The sequence below is a fragment of the Mytilus californianus genome, unplaced genomic scaffold, assembly GCF_021869535.1.
Source record: "Mytilus californianus isolate M0D057914Y unplaced genomic scaffold, xbMytCali1.0.p SCAF_6, whole genome shotgun sequence".
Taxonomy (NCBI): domain Eukaryota; kingdom Metazoa; phylum Mollusca; class Bivalvia; order Mytilida; family Mytilidae; genus Mytilus; species Mytilus californianus.
Window position 1 is genome coordinate 72,991,585 of NW_026262712.1, and position 24,796 is coordinate 73,016,380.

Here is a 24,796-nt window from a genome sequence, read left to right on the forward strand (position 1 = left end):
TTTTTTTATGTGGACATGGTGGAAATCTAACCAAATGTGACAACATTTGCCTAATTCATCTGTTTGAAAATCTAAGCATGTGCATGGAAAAATGTCACATGGTACAACTTTTTCATTTTTCAATCTCCACATTGAAACAACAACTATCAGGGAACTCTCCTATTATAGGAACTTTCCTAATTTAGGTATTACTCACATACTATTTTTGTACTTTTCATTGGTATTCTATCAAGTACCTTTTTAGAACTAAAAATGCACATAGAATAGATTTCAGATAATTCAAAATTATGGTAGCCCATGAGCATGATGAGAACATTACAATAATAATGATATGAATCATACTTTTTACAAATATGTTAGTATTCAATATAATTCAACAGTAATTCTAATGGTCTGTAGGATATTTTCTGATACACCAATATCTATAGTTCCTGATTTTTGCTCCAAGTGACCTAATTTTGCACATGTTGCTCTGATTGACCTCAACATATTTGCAAAACAATCACTTCAAGTTTGTGACATCAAATATATTTTCTAGTGAGGCTTAAACATTACTGAAAACATTTCAATCCTGTAAATGGTGTAAAAATTGAGATATGCGAATTTGTAGGGACTATGTATATTGTACAGACATTGACAAACTGCAAAATTCAGAAATCATAGAAAGTACATGTACAAGACCAAAGAGCTACAGTTTCTCAGCTATCACCCAATCTTAATTTACCCATCCCTAGTATTGTTCAGGAGTAAAATATATCAAAGAAATTTTAATTAAATGCACTAGCAAATTTTATATCATCATATGATGAATTACTACTTTAAAATAATCAATATATTTAGAAATGTGAATTTTGCCAAATATTTTTGCACTAGTGTAACAGGGTCAAGATTTAAACTTTTATAATAATTAGAATTAATTTAAAGTACATAATAAAGATAATTTTACTATTATTTTAACAGACGTAAAATTGACACTACTACACTAGTACTTGGCCTTTGTCATGTTTGTCAACTGTTATTTAGGATCATAACTTCCATATCTTTACCAAGCATTCACTCAAATCAGTACATGTGATAGACTTCTGAGCTCATGAACAAATACATTTTTGTAACCCTTGGTTTGTAGATATTCATCAGACTCAGGAGTTATAGTTTCTCAGCTGACAGCTGACAGGAGATTATCTAAATTTCATATTCAATTGTCAATATGAATAAAGTAAATGTGAACAATAGGCCGATGCAGGGTAAACACCAACCACACACCAACCTAGCACCATAAGTTTATCAAAATAGACATAAAACAAAAAAGAAAAGTGAATATATATCATGTATATTATTGACAGTTGAACATATTATTATACGACCGCAAAAATTAAAAAATTTTTGGTCGTATATTGGTATGACGGCGTCGTCGTCGTCGTTGTCCGAAGACACATTGGTTTTCGCACTCTAACTTTAGTTTAAGTAAATGGAGCTCCATGAAATTTTACCATAAGGTTCAATACCACAAACGGAAGGTTGGGATTGATTTTGGGGGTTATGGTACCAACAGTTAAGGAATTAGGGGCCAAAAATAAGCATTTTTGTAACTTCCAGACATAGCTTGTGTGTGAGTGTATGGATCTCTCTGACATTGTACCACAAGGTTCCATATCACAAAGGGAATGCTGGGATTGATTTTGGGGGTAATTGCCTCAAAATTTTAGGAATTAGGGGCCAAAAAAGGGGCAAAAAACAAGCATTTTTCTAGTTTCATGATAATAACTTGTGTGTAAGTGTATGGATCTTTCTGAAATTGAACTACAAGGTTCCATATCACAAAGGGAAAGCTGGAATTGAGTTTGGGGGTAATTGCCCTAAACGTTTAGGAATAAGGGGCCAAAAATAGCATTTTTCTAGTTTCCAGACAATAACTTGTGTTCAAGTGTATGGATCTCTCTGACATTGTACCACAAGGTTCCATATCACAAAGGGAATGCTGGGATTGATTTTGGGGGTGATTGCCTCAAAATTTTAGGAATTAGGGGCCAAAAAAGGAGCAAAAAACAAGCATTTTTCTAGTTTCATGATAATAACTTGTGTGTAAGTGTATGGATCTTTATGAAATTGAACTACAAGGTTCTATATCACAAAGGGAAAGCTGGAATTGAGTTTGGGGGTAATTGCCCAAAACGTTTAGGAATAAGGGGCCAAAAAGGGGCTAAAAATAGCATTTTTCTAGTTTCCAGACAATAAATTGTGTATAAGTGTATGGATCTCTCTGATATTGTACTTCAAGGTACCATACCACAAAGGGAAGGCTTGGATTGATTTTGGGGGTAATTGCCTCAAAATTTTAGGAGTAGGGGCCAAAAAGGGGCAAAAAACAAGCATTTTTCTAGTTTCATGATAATAACTTGTGTGTAAGTGTATGGATCTTTCTGAAATTGAACTACAAGGTTCCATATCACAAAGGGAAAGCTGGAATTGAGTTTGGGGGTAATTGCCCAAAACGTTTAGGAATAAGGGACCAAAAAGGGGCCAAAAATAGCATTTTTCTAGTTTCCAGACAATAACTTGTGTTCAAGTGTATGGATCTCTCTGAAATTGTACTGCAAGGTACCACAAAGGAAGGCTGGGATTGATTTTGGGGGTAATTGCCTCAAAATTTTAGGAGTAGGGGCCAAAAAGGGGCAAAACACAAGCATTTTTCTAGTTTCATGATAATAACTTGTGTGTAAGTGTATGGATCTTTCTGAAATTGAACTACAAGGTTCCATATCACAAAGGGAAAGCTGGAATTGAGTTTGGGGATAATTGCCCAAAACGTTTAGGAATAAGGGGCCAAAAAGGGGCCAAAAATAGCATTTTTCTAGTTTCCAGACAATAACTTGTGTTCAAGTGTATGGATCTCTCTGACATTGTACCACAAGGTTCCATATCACAAAGGGAATGCTGGGATTGATTTTGGGGGTGATTGCCTCAAAATTTTAGGAATTAGGGGCCAAAAAAGGGGCAAAAAACAAGCATTTTTCTAGTTTCATGATAATAACTTGTGTGTAAGTGTATGGATCTTTCTGAAATTGAACTACAAGGTTCCATATCACAAAGGGAAAGCTGGAATTGAGTTTGGGGGTAATTGCCCAAAACGTTTAGGAATAAGGGGCCAAAAATAGCATTTTTCTAGTGTCCAGACAATAACTTGTGTATAAGTGTATGGATCTCTCTGAAATTGTACTGCAAGGTACCACAAAGGGAAGGCTGGGATTGATTTTGGGGGTAATTGCCTCAAAATTTTAGGAGTAGGGGCCAAAAAGGGGCAAAAAACAAGCATTTTTCTAGTTTCATGATAATAACTTGTGTGTAAGTGTATGGATCTTTCTGAAATTGAACTACAAGGTTCCATATCACAAAGGGAAAGCTGGAATTGAGTTTGGGGGTAATTGCCCAAAACGTTTAGGAATAAGGGACCAAAAAGGGGCCAAAAATAGCATTTTTCTAGTTTCCAGACAATAACTTGTGTTCAAGTGTATGGATCTCTCTGAAATTGTACTGCAAGGTACCACAAAGGAAGGCTGGGATTGATTTTGGGGGTAATTGCCTCAAAATTTTAGGAGTAGGGGCCAAAAAGGGGCAAAACACAAGCATTTTTCTAGTTTCATGATAATAACTTGTGTGTAAGTGTATGGATCTTTCTGAAATTGAACTACAAGGTTCCATATCACAAAGGGAAAGCTGGAATTGAGTTTGGGGATAATTGCCCAAAACGTTTAGGAATAAGGGGCCAAAAAGGGGCCAAAAATAGCATTTTTCTAGTTTCCAGACAATAACTTGTGTTCAAGTGTATGGATCTCTCTGACATTGTACCACAAGGTTCCATATCACAAAGGGAATGCTGGGATTGATTTTGGGGGTGATTGCCTCAAAATTTTAGGAATTAGGGGCCAAAAAAGGGGCAAAAAACAAGCATTTTTCTAGTTTCATGATAATAACTTGTGTGTAAGTGTATGGATCTTTCTGAAATTGAACTACAAGGTTCCATATCACAAAGGGAAAGCTGGAATTGAGTTTGGGGGTAATTGCCCAAAACGTTTAGGAATAAGGGGCCAAAAATAGCATTTTTCTAGTGTCCAGACAATAACTTGTGTATAAGTGTATGGATCTCTCTGAAATTGTACTGCAAGGTACCACAAAGGGAAGGCTGGGATTGATTTTGGGGGTAATTGCCTCAAAATTTTAGGAGTAGGGGCCAAAAAGGGGCAAAAAACAAGCATTTTTCTAGTTTCAGGACAATAACTTGTGTGTAAGTGTATGGATCTTTATGAAATTGTACTACAAGGTTCCATATCTTAATAGGAAAGCTGGGTTTGAGTTTGGGGGTAATTGCCCTATACGTTTAGGAATTAGGGGCAAAAAAGGGGCAAAAAACAAGCATTTTTCTAGTTTCAGGACAATAACTTGTGTTCAAGTGTATGGATCGTTATGAAATTGTACCACAAGGTTCCATATCTTTAAAGGAAAGCTGGGTTTGAGTTTGGGGGTAATTGCCCTAAACGTTTAGGAATTTGGGGCCAAAAAGGGGCCTAAAAACAAGCAGTTTTCTAGTTTCCAGACAATAACTTGTGTTCAAGTGTATGGATCTCTCTGAAATTGTACTGCAAGGTACCATACCACAAAGGGAAGGCTGGGATTGAGTTTAGGGGTGATGAATCGTAAGTGGGTTCAAAAAATTTAGGGGAGGTATTTTTTTTTCTTTAAAATTTTCCATTTTAAATTGGTTATTTCTGATTCATATATATAAAAGCAAACAATAATGATATGGGTTGAATAGGTAAATTAAAATTTTTTAAGTTCTTAGACCACATTCATTCTGTGTCAGAAACCTATGCTGTGTCAAATATTTAATCACAATCCAAATTCATTGCTGTATCAAGCTTGAATGTTGTGTCCATACTTGCCCCAACTGTTCAGGGTTCGACCTCTGCGGTCGTATCAAGCTGAGGCCAGCGGAGCATTTTATTTTTCAGAGTATGATGGAATTCCATGTAGAGTAGCAGGTTTAATACAAAGGGGAGATAAGTCAGGCCAATTGAATATTGACAAGGTTATTGAACCATCTAAACAGAGGACAATGTCTGAAGGCAGTATGTATGTTCTGGTAGCCGCTGAGGAGGCTTTAAACGATGCCAAATGGAAACCAGTCACAGAAGAGGATAAAATTAGAACTGGTATAAAGCCCAAGTAAACACAATCATGACAATAAACTAAATTAATCTGTAGTATACTGAAATTTATGGTGACTTATATTTATAGAAAAAATAATCCAACAATTTCAAATATATCAAAAAAATATTCCAAGAGTAATCAAACTGTTACAACACATCAATTTGATTCATAAATATGTGTTGCACATGAGTGTATTATCAAAGTGTTTGTTGGTTAGGAGTTGAAGATATATATAAATAAGGTGATGTGGTATGATTTCTAATGAGACAACTGTCAACCAGAGTTCAAATTAAGTAGTTATAAGCAATTATAGGCCATCATACGGCCTTCAACACTTGAGAAAAAACTATACCATGTTTTTTTTTAATATTTAAATATTTGAATTCTTGGATTATTATTACATTGACTTTGATGTTAATTAAGTATAAAATGCATGGAACTTACTTTATCATGTATATATATATATATCACCTTTTAAATTTTAGAATTGTACCAGTTCATATCGCACATTGCTATTTTTAATTGAAGCATATCTTTGCAGTCTATAGTTGTAAATAGCTATATAACCTATGTCATGTTTAAAATTTTTAGAATTGTACAAGCGTCTTAACTATGATGTTCGGTTTAACTGTTTTATTGTATAAATTTCAAGATTGTTATAGTTTAATCAAAGTAGATTGATATGATTCATTTGACATCCATGATCATAATCATACTGATGAAGGATATCTGTTATCCAAAATATTTATAAATAATTACATTTATAGTTTTCTTTTTTTGTTATTGGTGTTGTTTTGTACACTTTTCAGGCATTTATATAATTTATTTATTGTGTACATGTATCGTACTCGTAACGATCCAGCGCCCTTGTGGGAAAGATCATTGACTTTTATTCAGACATTTTATATATATATATATACATGTATGATTCTTTGCACTCTCATTTTGTTTTGATGAAGCTTTATTGACAAGAGCAGTAAATATGTAAGATTAATTTGACATGTAAGTGAAATACTGTTTTTTTTTAAACTGGGAAATCACGGTTTTTCATTTTAACCAATGAAATTTACGACTTTATCACTATAAGACATCAAAATATGACAAGACAGATGTATAGGCATAGTAATATACAGGGTATTAATTATGTTGTCTTATAAGCTCACATCAAGGTCATGTCATTAGTTACAAAATGTAGGTCACCTCAAGGTCATGTCATTAGTTAGCTTACCTCAAGGTCATGTCATTAGTTGGTACTTATTTCCTGGACTTGTTATGTAAATAACCACACACATCAATATAATAATTTTGTCAGGTAATATATGGCCTGAAATTCATAAGTTGTACTATGTATAACAGCACAAAAAAGAGAGAAAACAACAGTTCACCCCATTTAAAATACTACACATTTAATATCAATCTTTTATTTTATATCAATCTTTTGTTTTGCTAATAGTTTTGTTTATACTTTTTTTTTATAGCAAAAAAAAAAAATAATACTTGTTTTCAAAATATCTATATTAATGAGGGGCCTGATGGGTTATATATTTGTTCTTCGTAGTCGGCGCATTTTCGCTATCGTGATCCGTTTTTCTACAGATTTTTTTTTTTTTATATTTTCGTGATCCGTGATCATGGAAATTTATTTTCTGTGAATCGTGATTGACAAAAAAATCAACTCGTGAATCGTGATGAGATCCCCCCTCCCCATCAGGCCCCTCATTAAAAGATTGAATAAAATTTTTGTGAAAACTTACTTTTACCAGATGTTATATTTATTTTACAAAATGAATTAATCAGGTCAGCTTCCTGTTCAATTAACATTTATTACCAAACAAAATAAATTCCATAAAAATAGGTATTGCTTTACACCTTATTTTTATGTTGTTGTTTTTAATAGTGATTGCCATTAGGTAATTTCTAGTATTATTTATAACTTTTTATACACCATATTACAAAGTAGTAGTGGTTGGGGTAGGGCAGTTTTTGACCAGTCCATCAGTCAGTACGTCATTAATATTTGTTTCCAGATGCTAACTCAAATACTTTATATTGAGTTATAACTTTACTTGGATATATTGTCACATATCATGAAAGAAATATCCCTTTTGATTTAGAGGTCACTATGTCAAATTTCAAGGTAGTAGTTACTAAAAATAGTTTGAAAATTGTGGAGAAAAGTGGTTTCCAGATGCTAAATCAAATACTAAATTTGGGATTGCAACTTACTGTAATTTCAGAAATTATTGTGAGGTTTTTATACGACCGCAAAAAAATTTTGTGGTCGTATATTGGTATGACGTTGGCGTCGTCGTCGTCGTCCGGCGTCGTCGTCCGAAGACACATTGGTTTTCGCACTCTAACTTTAGTTTAAGTGAATGGATCTCTATGAAATTTTACCATAAGGTTCAATACCACAAAAGGAAGGTGGGGATTGATTTTGGGGGTTATGGGACCAACAGTTAAGGAATTAAGGGCCAAAAAGGGGCCAAAAATAAGCATTTTTGTAACTTCCAGACATAACTTGTGTGTTAGTGTATGGATCTCTCTGACATTGTACCACAGGGTTCCATATCACAAAGGGAATGCTGGGATTTATTTTTGGGGTAATTGCCTCCAAATTTTAGGAATTAGGGGCCAAAAAGGGGCAAAAAACAAGCATTTTTTTAGTTTCATGACAATAACTTGTGTGTAAGTGTATGGATCTTTATGAAATTGTACTACAAGGTTCCATATCACAAAGGGAAAGCTGGAATTTATTTTGGGGGTAATTGCCAATTTAGGAATAAGGGGCCAAACAGGGGCCAAAAATATGCATTTTTCTAGTTTCCAGACAATAACTTGTGTTCAAGTGTATGGATCTCTCTGAAATTGTACTGCAAGGTACCATACCACAAAGGGAAGGCTGGGATTGATTTTGGGGGTAATTCCCTAGAAATTTGAGGAATTAGGGGCCATAAAGGGGCTAAAAAACAAGCATTTTTCTAGTTTCAGGACAATAACTTGTGTGTAAGTGTATGGATCTTTATGAAATTGTACTACAAGGTTCCATATCACAAAGGGAAAGCTGGGTTTGAGTTTGGGGTAATTGCCCTAAATGTTTAGGAATTTGGGGCCAACAAGGGACCAAAAAACAAGCATTTTTCTAGTTTCCAGACAATAACTTGTGTTCAAGTGTTTGGATCTCTCTGAAATTGTACATGTGAACCTCCCGACGGGAGTACAATAATCCTGTTTTCAGGGGTCTCCTCATGACCTCCCGTTGAAGACAAAAAATTCCCGTGTATGAAATATTTCATGAATGAAAAATTTCAGCCCAACATATCTGGTGTAACTGACATTACCTGAAGTTATATTTTACCTGTAAATCAATTAACATGCATAATTATATGGCTTCACTTGTCACCTTGGGTGTCAAACATACTGGTTATCAACGATTTTTACCTCAGGCTAACTGCCGTTGTGTAATAAAACTTTGTGTAGTTAAAATGAATGTTGGGTTACTTCCCTTGATTTATCCTGTTTTAAGTTACTTTCCTTTAGATAATGTTAATTTTTAAAAGAATATAAATAAAATATAAATTGAACAAATAATCATACAAGGATGGTAATCAAATGATTTTAAATGTCTTAGGACAAATAAAAAAATAATAATTTGAAAATTATTTGAGGGTTCTATACTTCCTTTCAAGGCTTAAATTGAATTTTATATAATAAATATGACCCATGACTACAGTTTGAATGTATTACTTATCAAGCATTATAAATCTATTTGCATAAAGATAAAACAAAAGATCTACTTGCAGATAGATAAGCAATTGTTTTGGTTGCAATGAATAATGGCAAAACAGATATGACCTAAAAAATTTAAAGAACATACTAAAAAAGAAGAATGTTAGATTGAACAAGTTGAAAGTTTAAAAAGATAGAGAAAATTAATTAATAAGTACAAGGGTACTATAAACATAATACATTCGGATGGAAAGTTGAAGAAAACACACTTTAACAGACAATTTCTACAGCACACGGTTACATTTATGACAGAATTTATGTCGATTAAAAACCTCCTGATCTGAGTCCTAATCTCCTGACCAAAATTTCCCAAACTCCTGATCTTAGTTTCACAGTCCATCACATGTATGCAAGTTGAAGGTACCATACCACAAAGGGAAGGCTGGGATTGAGTTTGGGGGTGATGAATCATAAGGGGGTTCTAAAAATTTGGGGGGGGGGATTTTTTTTCATTTTTTTTCTTTAAAATTTTCCATTTTAAATTGGTTTTTTCTGATTAATATATAAAAGCAAATAATAATGATATGGTTTGAATAGATAAATTAAAAATTTTTAAGTTCTTAGACCACATTCATTCTGTGTCAGAAACCTATACTGTGTCAAATATTTAATTACAATCCAAATTCAGTGCTGTATCAAGCTTGAATGTTGTGTCCATACTTGCCCCAACTATTCAGGGTTCGACCTCTGCAGTCGTATCAAGCTGCCCCCCAGCGGAGCATTTTATTACTAATGCGAATAATGCGACTTGGTTAGTATCTCAATAATAAGAACTCGCATTCTTATATCTTATACAAATATACATGCAGATTTCCCTGACATCGCAATAATTAATCTGCCATTTTTGTCCATTCTTCAAAAATCACAATAATAAATGCACGCAATAATTTCTGAATTTACAGTAGTTAGATATATGGACACATATAATGAGAGGAATATCCCTTTTGATTTTGAGGTCAACATGTCAAATTTCAAGGTGGTAGTTACTTAAAACAGTTAGAAAATTGTGCAGAAAAGTGGTTTCCAGATGCTTAATCAAATACTACATGTGTATTACAAAATATTCGGTGTAAAATCATAATAGAAATGAATCATTCTTTAAGTAAACAGAAAAACTATGCCATCAGGTCACACTAAGTTTTCCTCTTTATGTTGGGGCATGGGGTATGTGAGATTGCTCAATAAAGGTTCTTTAACTTTTTTCTCAGGAGTAGCAATTGGCATGGGATTGGTCGGTATGAAAGAGATTTACCAGACTAAAGACATGATGAACCAGAAAGGCTACAAAGGAGTTAATCCATTTTTTTTACCCAAGATACTTGTCAACATGGCTGCTGGTAATGTCAGTGTGAAATTTGGACTGAAGGTTAGCATAGTGAAAAAGAACCATGTATAGATCATGTAGATGTTCCTAACAATATTATTATTAGATTCTATGTAACAAACTACATGTAGTTGTTTTCTCCTCTACAGTTTGGAAAGATTACAGATTACTGCTTGTATCTACTTCAGTGTGCACATTAAGATCCATATCTCAGAAAACATTAATCATGCAGTGTCAGAAACTTCCAAGAAAATCTAGTAAACCCCAAGACTTATTTTTCAGAAATTAGACCAGCCAGGAATCTGTTGTTCAGTGGTTGTTGTTTGTTGATGTGGTTCATAAGTGTTTCCTGTTTTCTCTTTTTTTTATAGATTAGACCATTGGTTTTCCTGTTTGAATGGTTTTACACTAATCATTTTTGGGGCCCTTTATAGCTTGATGTTCGGTGTTAGCCAAGGCTCTGTGTTGAAGGCCGTACTTTGACTTATAATGGTTTACTTTTACAAATTGTGACTTGGATGGAGAGTTGTCTCATTGGCACTCATACCACATCTTCTTATATCTACATATTCCTTGATACTTCACTCTGTTCTCAGTTGAAATTATATAGTCAATCACAGATGCTAGTACAATTACCATCAATCAGATGAAAATGCAATACAAGGAATTTTCAACAGGTGGACAATAAGTTCTATTAAAATGATTTTATCTCGCCTATAGTATACAAAGCATGCTGTTTCTGCCGGCTTTGGTGTCAACAATGTGTTAAAGTTTGTGATTAGATCACTTTAAAACAAGGAATTATTTGAATCTGGAATAATTTTGAATTCTGGAAAATTGATTAGAAATGTATGATGAAAACTAACCCAACTAAATAGGGTTAGCCATGCGTGCATGGATTAGGTTAATTTTACTTTCACTATCATTTCAGTATGAACTAACTAACCCACCTTAGCCATGCGCGCATGGCTAACCCTATTTAGTTGGGTTAGTTTTCATCATATATTTCTCATCAATTTTCCAGAATTCAAAATTATTTCAGATTCAAATAATTCCTTGTTTTAAGGGGAACCACAAATAGTAAGTCAATGATATGTACTGGCATTGGTACATCTCATTTCCATGGAGATTATCTGCCCCTGCCCCTCAGTCATGGTCTATTGACTTTGAAACTTTACTTAGTTAAAAATGTTAAAGTGTGTGATTAGGTCAATTTTAATGGAACCACTAGTACCAGTAAGTCAGTGATATTTGGTATGCAGTTGTATCAGCATTAGCACAGGTTATTTCCATGGAGAATATTTGGCTCAGGTCCCTCAGTCAAAGTTTATTGGCTATGAAGCTTTTGCATAGATTACATGTTAAAGTTACCAGTTAGGTCAGTAGTTCAATGATATTTGTTATGCAGTTGTTTCAGCATTAGTATATAACAGAGATTATATGGCCATGCATTGCAATAAACCAGTGATGATATTGCCACAAGAGGGGAGGGTGTTCTCAGTTTTAATTGAAAAAAAGAAATTGTTTATTACACAAGTAGCTACATATATTACCAGAATTGTTCATGGTCTACAGAAATAACACATCCTTGTAATCATGTTCTAAAGAAATAACACATCTTCATCATCTTTTTAATCAAACAGGAAGTTGCAACAAATAATAGAAATAACAGATAAGGGATAAATAAAGAAAATTATTACTGTTTTGTCTATATTATTTAAATAAAAGCAATAACAAGCGTTGTTAATGGATGTCATAACTACATACTATAGGTATATCTCAATATTTCACAGGGACCAAACCATGCAGTATCAACAGCCTGTACCACAGGATTACATTCCGTAGGTGATGCATGTAGATTTATACAGCATGGAAACGCAGATGTCATGATAGCTGGTGGGACTGAAGAAAGCCCAAATCCACTATCTGTTGCAGGATTCTCTAAGATGAGAGCATTAAGTACAAGTTATAATGACAATCCTAAACAGGCATCCAGGCCATTTGACAGAAAGCGTGATGGTTTTATTATGTCGGAAGGAGCAGCTGTATTAGTTTTAGAAGAACTATCTCATGCTTTAAATCGGGGTGCTACAATATATGCAGAAATTTTAGGTTATGGGTTATCAGGGGATGGCCATCACATTACTGCACCTAGCGAGGATGGCAGTGGGGCTTATAGATGTATGAAAACAGCATTAAATGATGCTCAAGTAGAAAGTAGTCAGATTGAATATGTAAATGCACATGCTACCTCAACACCTTTAGGGGATATGGCTGAGAGTAAAGCAATAATGCAATGTTTAGGGAGAAACACAAATTTAAGGGTGTCCTCTACAAAAGGTGCAACGGGACATTTACTAGGTGCTGCTGGAAGTATAGAAGCTTTTTTTACTGTGATGTCTTGTTACTCAGGGAAGATTCCAGGTACTTTGAATTTATATGAGCCTAATACAGGAGTAGGTTTAAATTATATTGCTAATGATTCAGTGGATTGGATATCAAAGTCTCCTAAACGAATTGCCTTAACTAACTCATTTGGATTTGGAGGAACAAATGGATGTCTATGTATATCGTCTTTCATTCAATAAAATAAAATGGTTGTTGATACTTAACGTTAATTTAGCCTTTATAGGTTTACAACAATTTTGTAGGAGAATGGAAATGTAAACAGTAAGAAGTGAAGGCAAATGTAATGAGGGACATATCCATTCAATTTTTCAATATCCTAGCTGATTTTTAAAGGTCAGCTGGTACCTGGTACATTTAGAATAAGGAGAACTATGTGTTCTTTTAAAATACATGCATGAAATTGAATTAAAATTGCTTTCAAAATGAAAAATGCAGCTCATCTTAAATTCATTTCATTGCACAGGTGAGAACAATTATGTATGTTAACAATTTTTTGATTTAAAATCAAACTTCAAAACATGCATTTTTATGAAATTTTTATCAAAATTTTATATCAGCAATATCTTGGATGAGTTCAGCAATCTGTGCAAATCAACTATTTTTAAAGGAATTGTGCCATTTGTAAATATCTGTACATCTGTGTGTCCTTTTGTCCATATGATCTTATTAATATGTACAATATTTACCAAATTTTTATGAAATTTAGATAAGAGGTTTATATCAGCAATGTCTTAATCAAGTTAGAAAATAGTGCCAAACAACTATTTTTAAAGGAGAAATGCCCTTTGAAATGTCTTTGAGTCCATTTGTCTAGTGTTGTAAATGCTCTCACATGTCCAATTCTTGTGAGATTTAAAAAAAAGTTTTATATCAAGGGTTTATATCAGCAATGTTTCAAAATATCAATTAATTTTGCAGGAGTTATGTCCCTTGGAACAGTAATTCTATGGAAAATTGCTTTGAAAGCGCTCTCAACCCTACATTTTTGACAGGTTTTTATAAAATTTATATCTGAGGTTTATATCAGCAAGATACTCGACGAGTTTGATAATCAGCACCAATGAACAATTTTTATATTTTTAATTAATTTATGGCAAATTGTATTCAATTTGTAAGCAATCTCAAACGAAAATCTTTTGTATCTTCAATTTTAAATGAGAATAATATAGATTATTTAGTGATAGCCAGAAATCAATTTTATTTTTGATATACAAAGTGGTAACAGGAATTAGTGAAATTATGGACAACCATGATAACTGACTCATAACTCAAAAACCACTAACAGTAAACATGTTTAGGAAAGAAAGCAAGCAGGTAAAAACGATGAAGAAGTTTTGAGGAGACTAAAAACTAAAGGCTTCTATGAATCTGAATAGCTCACATGACAAATGTACCCGTAGATGGTTTTGTTTTCCTCACTCCTGCAAGTTTCACAACATTTTGCCTTGTAGTTCAGAGAAGATTTTTGAAAACTAATCATATTATTTTATAGTAAACAAAAATCTTCTCTGGCAAGCTTTGTTTTCATCTTGAAAGAATTTTTAAAAGACCTTTCATACATCATTTCTGTTTCAAATCAAACTGGTGGCTTCAGATGAGATGATAATACTGATGATGAAAAACGTAAATTGACAAAGCCTGGGACCAGAGACCTATATGTCTGCTGGGACATAACATGTTGACAGTCAGTGGCGGATCCAGAACTTTTCATAAGGGGGGCCCCGCTGACTGACCTAAAGGGGGGGGGGGGGGCTCCAGTCACGCTTCAGTGATTCCCTATATAATCAAATAAATTTCCCCCCAGGCCCCCCCCCCCCCCCCCAGGATCCGCCTAAGACAGTATATATTATTCAGATTATTACGGAAAATGCTGAATGGGAAAGTTGATTGTATCTTGATGATATTGAGATAGATGCTCTGGAAATGGTTATCAAACTTTGAATTATTCCTTCTTGTGACATAATCATCATCTATATAGCAGTACAAGAAGTCAAAGGGTTTTTATTAATGACAATGTTTTAAGTTTTTTCGTTCTTCTTGAGAACCACCCCCCCCCCCCCCTTTGAAGTCTGCCAACCACGATACAAAAGAGAGGCGACAGATACCAAAATGGACATTCAAATTGTTCCAAGTCGAAAACAACTGACAATGCCATGTTGAAAAAAAATAGACGACCAAAAGACAAACAACTTATACAAAACACAACATAGAAAACTAAAGACTATATGATCAACACGAACCCAACCCAAATAACGAGGGTGATCCGGAAGGGTAATCGTATCCTGCTTCATAGGTGACACCCGTCGTATTGCTCAGGTAGCAATACACGGTTAGGAATTTAGTTTCGCCTTTTGGCCCTGGGATTTTTTTAAAATATGAAAGTTATTGTGCAATAAAGTTGATTTTATATGGCTGATGAATAACATAGCAATCAAAGTGGGTTTATATGAACATCAAGATTGTTTGTTGCATGTTTCATAGGCCATTTTCAGGTCCAGAAATTAATGTAGTGTTTTTACAACACTCGAACTTTTCAATTCAATTTAATGGAATAATGAGGTGAAATGCATATAATTTTTAGCTCACCTGGCCCAAAGGGCCAAGTGAGCTTTTCTCATCACTTGGCGTCCGTCGTCCGGCGTCGTCATTAACTTTTTACATTTTGAACTTCTTCTAGAGAACCACTGAATGGAATGAAACCAAACATGGCATGAATGTTCCTTATGAGGTGCTGACCAAGTGTTGTTACTTTGTAGCGGATCCATCATCCAAGATGGCCGCCAGCGGGGGACTAAGTTTAACATAGGACCCTATGGGAAATACATACAAATGTCTTCTTTTAGAGAACCACTAAATGGAATGAAACCAAACATGGCATGAATGTTCCTTATGAGGTGCTGACCAAGTGTTGTTACTTTGAAGCTGATCCATTATCCAAGATGGCCGCCAGCGGGGGACTTAGTTTAACATAGGACCTATGGGAAATGCATACAAATGCCTTCTTTTAGAGAACCACTGAATGGAATGAAACCAAACATGGTATGAATGTTCCTTATGAGGTGCTGACAGAGTGTTGTTACTTTGAAGCCGATCCATAATCCAAGATGACCGCCAGCGGGGGGACTTAGTTTAACATGGGACCTTATGGGAAATACATACAAATGTCTTCTTTTAGAGAAACACTGAATGGAATGAAACCAAACATGGCATGAATGTTCCTTATGAGGTGCTGAACAAGTGTTGTTACTATGAAGCCGATCCATAATCCAAGATGGCCGCCAGCAGGGGACTTAGTTAACATTGGACCCTATGGGAAATACATACAAATGTCTTCTTTTAGAGAACCACTGAATGGAATGAAACCAAACATGGCATGAATGTTTCTTATGAGGTGCTGACCGAGTGTTGTTACTTTGAAGCCGATCCATAATCCAAGATGGCTGCCAGCAGGGGACTTAATTTAACATGGGACCCTATGAGAAATACATACACATGTCTTATTTAAGAGAACCACTGAATGGAATGAAACCAAAACATGGCATAAATGTTTCTTATGAGTTGCTGATGAAGTGTTGCTACTTTGTTGCCGATTTACTGTTCAAGATGGCCACCAGGATTTTTTATCAAATTACAGGACCAATAATAAACCAAATTTGGCCTCACTCATTATTAGGGTATCTGTTATGATTTTAATCTATTTTTACATGAATTCCAAAACCAAAGTAGAATCAGGTGAGCGACACAGGCTCTTGAGAGCCTCTAGTTATAAGACCTCTTGATAGATAAATGTCAATGGTTTCAGAAAAAGGTATCATTCAAACGGATTGAAATTCTACTATAGACCAAATTTTTGTGACTTCCTCCTCCCCCATCCTTTTTGCAATATTTTGTATCTAATAAATACACATTGTTGCCATGGTTACACCAAAACGAGATTATATTTCACCATTTTAACTATTGGAAATCAAATCTATGGAAGATGCTGTTTCAATACATATTCACATACATGACACAAACAGTAAGCTTTACTTATGATTTACTCAGAATTAGAAACCAGCATTGAATCTGACAATGAAATTATTGATAAAACCGGATAACCAACATGTACGTCATTACCAATCCAGAAAAATCGAACACAATCGTCAACAAAAAAGCAAGTTAAAAAGAAAAAGGACAATCACACATCAAAAAACTCAGAACCACTAAGAGTGCTTACAATAAATTTTCCGTCAATAAAGAACAAAAAAACTCGAGTAGAACTCATCATTGACTCTTGTAAGCCCAGCATAATATTTGGTACTGAAACGTGGTTCTCAAATGACACTTCTCCATATGAATACATCCCAGCATCTTACAGGGGCGTAGCTACCCGGAGGCACGGCAGCACGTGCATCCACGTCGTTTTCACGAAAAAAAAAAAAAAAAAAAAAACTGAGAGAGAGAGGGACAAAGTTAAAATATAGGAAATTAGTCTTTCTATGTATGCATTTTAAAAACTACCCAAAGAATAAAAGCAAAAGGAATGCACATGCAGCGAAATTTTTAATCCAATAAGACATGTATACATACAACTGGTGTAAACTTAGCGGAACTTTTTATATTACGGGCATTGTTTAGAAAATACCAGCTACATAGTTGTCGGTACCACCACCATAACGTATACTCGCCTTGAGGGCAAAAAAAATCCCTTTAGGATTTACAAAAAAACTTGAACATTATTATTTTCCGCTTCGCCCTAAAGCACACATCTTACTAGAACGAAGACTCAACTCGTATCGATCCGGGAATAATGACTGTTACCTTGTGAACTAATTCAAAATTTACTTAGTATGTAGGTCTTGACAACACGAATAGTTCATTTTCACACCACGTCAACGGATTCTCGTCCTTGTGTGCATGTAATATTTGTCGCCGGACATTAGTAACCATTCAATCAATCAATAGTTTCCGTATACTAGTAGATGAGAAGTTGGAACTGCTGTTATAAAAAAAAGTACACATTTTCAAGTACATGTATTACGTACTTATTTATTTTACAAAAACACATCTTGTATATGGATTCGATAATTCGAAGTCGGTTCTATATGGGCCGATAATACGAATGGTTGATTGTTAAAGCATTTAAATAAATTGTTAATTCTAACTCGTTTTACTGGACTATTTGGTCATTCGATTTTATAATGAATTCTCTGTCCGAGTCGGACACTAAACTGCTGAATTTTGTTCTAAAGATACACCAAACTTTCAATACACGTATCTTCACTGTTATCATCTAGATATTGCCATACGACTGGTCGAATGCATAAGTATTTGTTACTTAATTTAGGAAAAAGATCGTGATCAATTTAAAGTACCATTCCCTCTGAAAAAGTTCATTAATTTCAACTTCGAGAATTCCTAACTGCGTAAAATTAGAAATTCCTATCTCTCTCTTGTAGAGTTTACCCACAAATGTTTTAAACATCTAAATACATATGTTAAGCAAAATATTGCAGAATATTGGAGAATGTGTCCACCAAGTATTTGGTATCCAATGATGTTTATGCTAACAGAAACTCCACATATAGTATTGTGTTTATGTTTATTGTTTGTTTTTTATACATCTACTTTGTTCAATACAAATACTAGCATATGAAACAAATCTCCGTGATTTTAAAAGCTCTCACGGCGTATAAAAAACGCAAACGACAATGTTTAGTCTTCATTCGACTCGAAGTTAAACAAAAGATGACCAAAAAACTACAACAAAAATGTAGTTGTGATCGTTTTGAAACGCTATATATGCGGAGCTTCCGGGGGCTTTGCCCCCCTGGCCCCCCTACCAGGGCTTTGCCCTGGACCTACTGGGGGCTTAGGCGGCCCACAGACCCCTCGCCCTTTAGTTTGTGACTCCACTTCATTAAGAAGGTGGCTATGCCCCTGTCTAAATGCAACATCTATACAAAAAACAGAACGGGTGGCTATGGGGGAGTGTTACTAGTTATCTCAACCAGCTTACATCCACACAAATCACAAATACTGGTGCCGACCTAGACCTCGATACAAGTTGTGAAAATGTGTGGGCAAAAATATCATATGGAGGAAACAAATCACTTTATCTATGTACTTACCATCGACCACCATCCGATAAAGGTGAATCCCTAGAACAACTTGGTATCTCACTCAACACAGTTTTATGCAAGAAAACAAACTCAAATATCTTGGTAAGAGGCGATTAAATCTTGGCCACATAGACTGGAACACACCAGCAGTCGTACCTAGTAAATCTGATGCATCACTAGACCAACAACTCCTCGACATATTAAATGACAACTTAACACAGGTCATAAACAAGAACATCAGAAACGACACAACTCTAGATCTGCTGTGTATGACCAATCCATCATTTGTCAATCGAGTCGAAACATTACCCCCAATTGGAGCGAGCGACCATGACATCGTTTACAGTGAAATAAACTAAGCCCTGTCGCAAAATAAGCAACAGGCTCATAAAGTATTAAACTTTCAAACAGAACTCATACAGAACTTTTATAAAACATGTCATCTTCTTCCAGGCAAGTGTAACATCATGAACATAACAACCAAGAGAAATCCCATCTACTTTTATTACAACATGTATGGCCACATTTTAGAATTTAGAATCAGTAAAACATGCAAAATACTTAGGTATCACAATTTCTGCAGACCTAAAATGGTACACCCGCAATCAGCAAACCGCCGCTAAAGCAAATAAATCCTTATGTTTCCTCAGAAGGAATCTCAGTCCATTCACAAACAATTAAAGAAAGAGCATAACAAACACTTATAAGATCCCAGTTAGAATACTGTTCTACTGTATGGGACCAATTTACTAATGAATATTACGATCACTAGAAAAAGTACAGAGACGGGCGGCAAGGTATGCGTGCAACAGACATCACAACACCAGCAGTGTGTCTGAGATGTTAGACACTGTGAATTGGCAAACATTACAAGAACGCCGACAAAAAACAAGGATAATAATGTTTCACAATATTGTAAATCAAAATATTGCTATTCCATCGCATAATTTATTACAGCAGAGTCAGTCTATTGCAAGATCCACCCACAGAGACTCATACAGACAAATTCAATGTAATAAAGACAGCTACAATTTTTTTTTCTTTTCAAACTTTTGAAGACTGGAACAAATTATCCTCTAACATTACTAAAAACACTACCATAGAAACCTTCAAGAGTCACTCACTCATGATGAGCTCCTTGATACTTATCCACCAATTAAATAAACACGCAATCATGTTTTTATCTTAAACTAAAAAATAAAAATAAAAAATGTAATATTCAAAAATTAAATAATAAATGCATAAACTAAAAACAAAGAAAATTGTAAAAATTGATAATACAAAAATATATGACCAAATAAAAAGTAAAAACATCAAACTAAATATTTTGTTAATGTACGCTTTGATAAAATTTGATAAATTATTAATTTGGAAACATTTACCAGACATGCGCCGGAAAGTAAACATCAGTACTTTGATGGTTTTCTGTAACTGAAGATGAAGATTTGTTAGAAATCAAGGGAAAGAGGGTGGTTAAAAATTCTGAGTGTCACTTTAAAGTTTTTTCCTAACTGTGTATTGCAACCTCATGTAAGTACAATACCGGTGAAAGTTTAATTCGGTAGGTCACATTCGAGGAAAAGAGGACGGGATTATCGTTACGAAAATTTGAACATATCCGTAGTCATATGTGAAACAGGTAATCCATAACGGTCAACCAACTCGTGATGGCGTCTGTAATTTCGAAGGGATGATTTCAACTTCACCACTTGGAACTCTTGGTTAAATATCTTCCGTGTAAGCAGCAACTCTCTATCAAGGAAATCAAAATAGCAAATGCAGGCTCTGGAATATCATACCAACTGGGAGATACATACTCTATATGTAGGCGCTATTGGAATGTTGCTATATAGAAATGGAAAGTTCACAATTGGGAACTGAAAGCATCTCTTTTGTGGTCAAGTTTTGTTCTCAATCGACCCTCACTGTCAATTTCTAGTTGTTAGTCAAGATATGATGCAGACTTAAATGTATCTGTTGTATCCTTTGTCTCAAGTTCAATGGGACAGATGCGTTTAACATAGTCACCAAACTTTGAATTATTTAGTGAGAGGACATCACCTATATAGCGGAACGTGAAGCTAAAGCATAATGTTAGCTTCTTTTCATTCTTCCTGAATATTAAGATAAAAAAATAGCATTTCGATGAGTCAGAATTGTCATTAGACTGAAAACAATATTTACATGATTATGAACCTACACCAAAAACATTTCCTTGATCTTTTATTGTCTTTTGGTATTATGATTAAACATGTTAAATACATAAAAAGGATAACAGGGAATTCCTAAAGACAGTACCGACCGTGCGAGGGCGCTTTTTAGCCAGTTAATGTCGTTAAACACTCCCGTAGTCCTAAAGACACCAGACAACACAACAAACAACGTAACTTAAAAGTAATATAATGGGAAATTACCGACAGTCATTATATTATGTATATTCTATTCCCCGATTTTTCGTAATTGAATTTTGTAAAATCTAATACAGTACTGTGTAATCTTATACCATAGATTTAATCTATGTTTTTATATTGTAACAGAGACATATATATATAAAATAAAAAAATATGTCTCTGATCTTAGCCAAATCGAAGAATCTCTCACTCTGTCTCACAGGCACTTGTCTCTGAAAATGAAATTACCTTTAGATTTCTTAATTGATATTAATTAAGGTAGTTAGGTAATTCAATTTTCAGAGAAACAAGTGTATGTACACTGTCTGATCTGGGACTATTATTCGTACGTCCCAGGTCTGAATAAAGATGGTAGTAAAGGGTTATCTTCGTGCCATTTTTTATTTGACGTTCAACGTGTTTTTACTTTTTTATTTGACGTTCAGTCGTGCAAGACAGGTGCCTCGTTCAACGTGTTCTGCTTATTTAATTTTACGTGCATCGTGATTTTCAAATGCTTATTTGTTGTTCCTTATCGATTTTGGAGCTTCCAAGATATATCTACTGGTTTCCAGATTTGGTAGACTATTCTAGATACTTTTCGTCAGCTGTCAGTTCAACTTCCTATTCCTGATACTTTGAACCACGAGTCGTGGTATCTGGTGGCATTACTAACATGACAACGTGTGTATTTAATACTGAAAGACAATGAAATAGAAAAAAAAAAATACACTCTCGTGTCTGCGGGATATTTGCATTTTAAAAGTTAAGAAGATCGTTATATACTTTTTTAAAAGCCGTAAACCATTTATATCATAAATGTGTATACTAAATAATATCAAGTAAAACAGAGAGTATATATATATATATACAGGAAGACAGTGAATCAGTCACAAAAGGTTCTCATCAAAAGTCTTTATTTTTCGTACAACGTTCATGACAGAAGTTATTTCACGTTCAACGTGATATTATGTCTTATTTCACCGTGCAAGCTTCTTCTTCTTCAGTTTGTATTATCCACCACTACATTGGTGCAACCCGAAGTAGGTAAATGTTCATGAGCACAAATGTATAGTCACATTAGGGGATAATCTTATCAATAAGTATTTACACATAGAAAAATTAATGATAATATTTGAAATCTGGGTCTAAGAAATTACGTACACCCTTGATATATCTGGGTTTATATAAAACAATGTTCTTCAACAATGGAGGGAGAAGCACAGTTTTCTTGAGCAGTCCTCTATTTTAGTGAGAATCTTTTTTCACTGCATGATAATATATTCTGTTTTACCAAAACACTTGGGTCCAAAATCAATTGTGTTAATAGACAATTATCACCGGCTAGCCTCTTCCATGAACACGTATTTGGATTACTTATGCTATTTATTATTGATTTTAATTCCTCTATATATGTTTTTCTATATTTGTATAGAGCGTTGCATTTCAAAATAAAATGTACAATGTCTTCATCTTCATATCAATTGACAAAGTTGACAGACAGCGCTGACTTCATGTTGATTGAATTTATTCTGTTGGACTGGAGTACATATGTGCCTGTGATTAGACGAGCTTTTAATTCACCACGGCGGACATCTTTAATATTACTTTCAATATATTGAGGACCAAAATTTGTGAATAGTTCCAATCTTCAAACTTTACAGATCGCAATATGACAGGGTGGATTTATTTTGACAGTCAAATAATAATTTTTGTGTCCAAAATTTGGCAATTGCTATTTTCACATTCTTTTTCCAAGACAACTTACACGGCGGTTTTTTTTAAATCAATTTTGCAATACTAGGAAGCTCATAGATCTATTGTACTAGAAGCTTATCTACATAGATAAACCAACTGTCTGAAATTTCTGATTTTGTTGACATCTGTCTATGAAGAATTTTAAAATTAAGTTTTCACTTCTATTAATACTGCCTAAAAGGTTCAATTGTCTAATATTGAGCTCGGTTGTGGCTTTTCAGACACCCGGAAGCAAATAAGTAATACCTTTAACTGATCTATTAGGTAGACACTGAATTTTTCGAAGAAAATCGAGGTAAAACTTTTCCAGAGCATCAAAGTGGTATTGCTTTAAGACAAATGTCTCTAAACCGTAGAGAAGTCTTGGAAGTACATATGTTATAAACAGTTTCATGCATGTGGTCAGTGGTAACCCATTCGTTCCATGAAAACCAGTACCAGTGAGACAATAAAGAGTTTTTCTAGCACATGAAATGCGGTCTTCTATGTTGACTGTCATCTCATTTTTTACTGATCTAATTATACCAAGATGGATGGTAGTTTTTGACACAGAGACTTCGTTGTCACCTAATTTCCAGTCCAAAGTTAAGATACTTGATCGTTTAGGTGGTATTTTCATAAGAATGGTACTCTTTTCTGGGTGAATAACATATTTTCTCCGGTTTGCTTATGAACTAGTTACATTCAACATCAATTGAAGATCAGATGCAGAGTTGGCTATAAGAGCAACATCATCAGCAACGGTTGGACATCCAACATAGGTTGTTCCAATATGTGTTCCTAGTCTATTACGTTCTAATGTTCTTATAATGTCATTTATGTGTATAAACCTGTAGACAAAATGCCACCTTGACGGACTCCTTGTTAGATAGGAAAATTTTCACTAAGACAATCACACCACTTTACCTTTGAAGTTAAGTTTGTTTACCAAGAGTCTATAACTTTCCATATTTTGCCACTAATTCCATTAAAAAATTAGTTTACATTTTAAAGACGGATGATCGACGACATCGAACGCTTTTTGAGAGTCTAGAAAAGCTATAAATAACGGAAGATTGAGTTCCTTTGCTTCTACGATAGATTCGTTGATCAGTAGAGCTGACAGTAATATTGAGGTATTTTCGGTGAAGCCAAATTGTAATGATGACTGATCTGAAGGTAACAGATGTTCAATTCTGTTAAGTATGGCATGTTCAAGTACTACTATGGTGCATGAAACAGTTATGCCTCTGTAATTTCCAAAATCGGCAGCATCTTTCCCTTTTTTGTGAACACGTGTTATGATTCCAGATAGAAATTGTAATGGTATGTGACAATGTTCAGTTATGGCATTAAATAGGACAGACAGTACACTGAAAATAGTAGGACTTGCAAGTTTAAGATGCTCAGCACAAATTCCAAATTCATCGCTTGATTTATGAGGGGGTGGAAAGGGGGATACCTTTCTCCTTTCTCCCGCCCCTCTGCTTCCATCTCCCACCTTAACAACCGTCTTTTTTCAGATCAATCGATTTTAATACAAATTTTAATTAATATATGACCATAAGTAGGTGGCATAGGTCTTTATTAAAGCATATACTGATTTTACGAACAAGGCCTGCCTCCGACTCGTACGCAAATTAATACACAATGTTGGAATGTTGTCAATGGTGCATTGTGCATGCCCCAATGTGAAGAAACTCATTTTTGATATGTATGGTCATGTTTGAGGATCATGAAATTAGACATAGTTTTTTATTGTGTCATCTCTAATTTTCCCTGTCCTCGAGAACACCTTACTTTGTATGGTCAAGTGGATAACGTATTAAATTTTTTAAAAT

The 24,796-nt window shown here is 34.5% G+C and overlaps 1 protein-coding gene across 13 annotated transcripts in view; it reads left to right on the forward strand.

Moving 5' to 3' along the window:
* LOC127705870 (3-oxoacyl-[acyl-carrier-protein] synthase, mitochondrial-like) overlaps positions 1–12,925 on the forward strand; it is a 273,875-nt gene extending 260,950 nt beyond the window's left edge. For 2 of the 13 annotated variants that reach the window (XM_052210224.1, XM_052210230.1), the window contains exons 2-4: positions 5,007–5,207; positions 10,203–10,360; positions 12,112–12,925. In XM_052210224.1, the coding sequence (XP_052066184.1) occupies positions 5,007–5,207; positions 10,203–10,360; positions 12,112–12,906 (1,154 nt within the window). In that variant the 3' untranslated portion in view covers positions 12,907–12,925. Of the gene's footprint in view, positions 1–24; positions 2,119–2,438; positions 2,607–2,752; positions 2,973–3,074; positions 3,547–3,692; positions 5,208–7,929; positions 7,959–8,247; positions 9,127–10,202; positions 10,361–12,111 lie in introns of those variants that run through there. The other 11 variants (XM_052210225.1, XM_052210227.1, XM_052210226.1 and 8 more) reach the window with 11 other exon arrangements.
* The last annotated feature ends 11,871 nt before the right edge of the window (positions 12,926–24,796 follow it).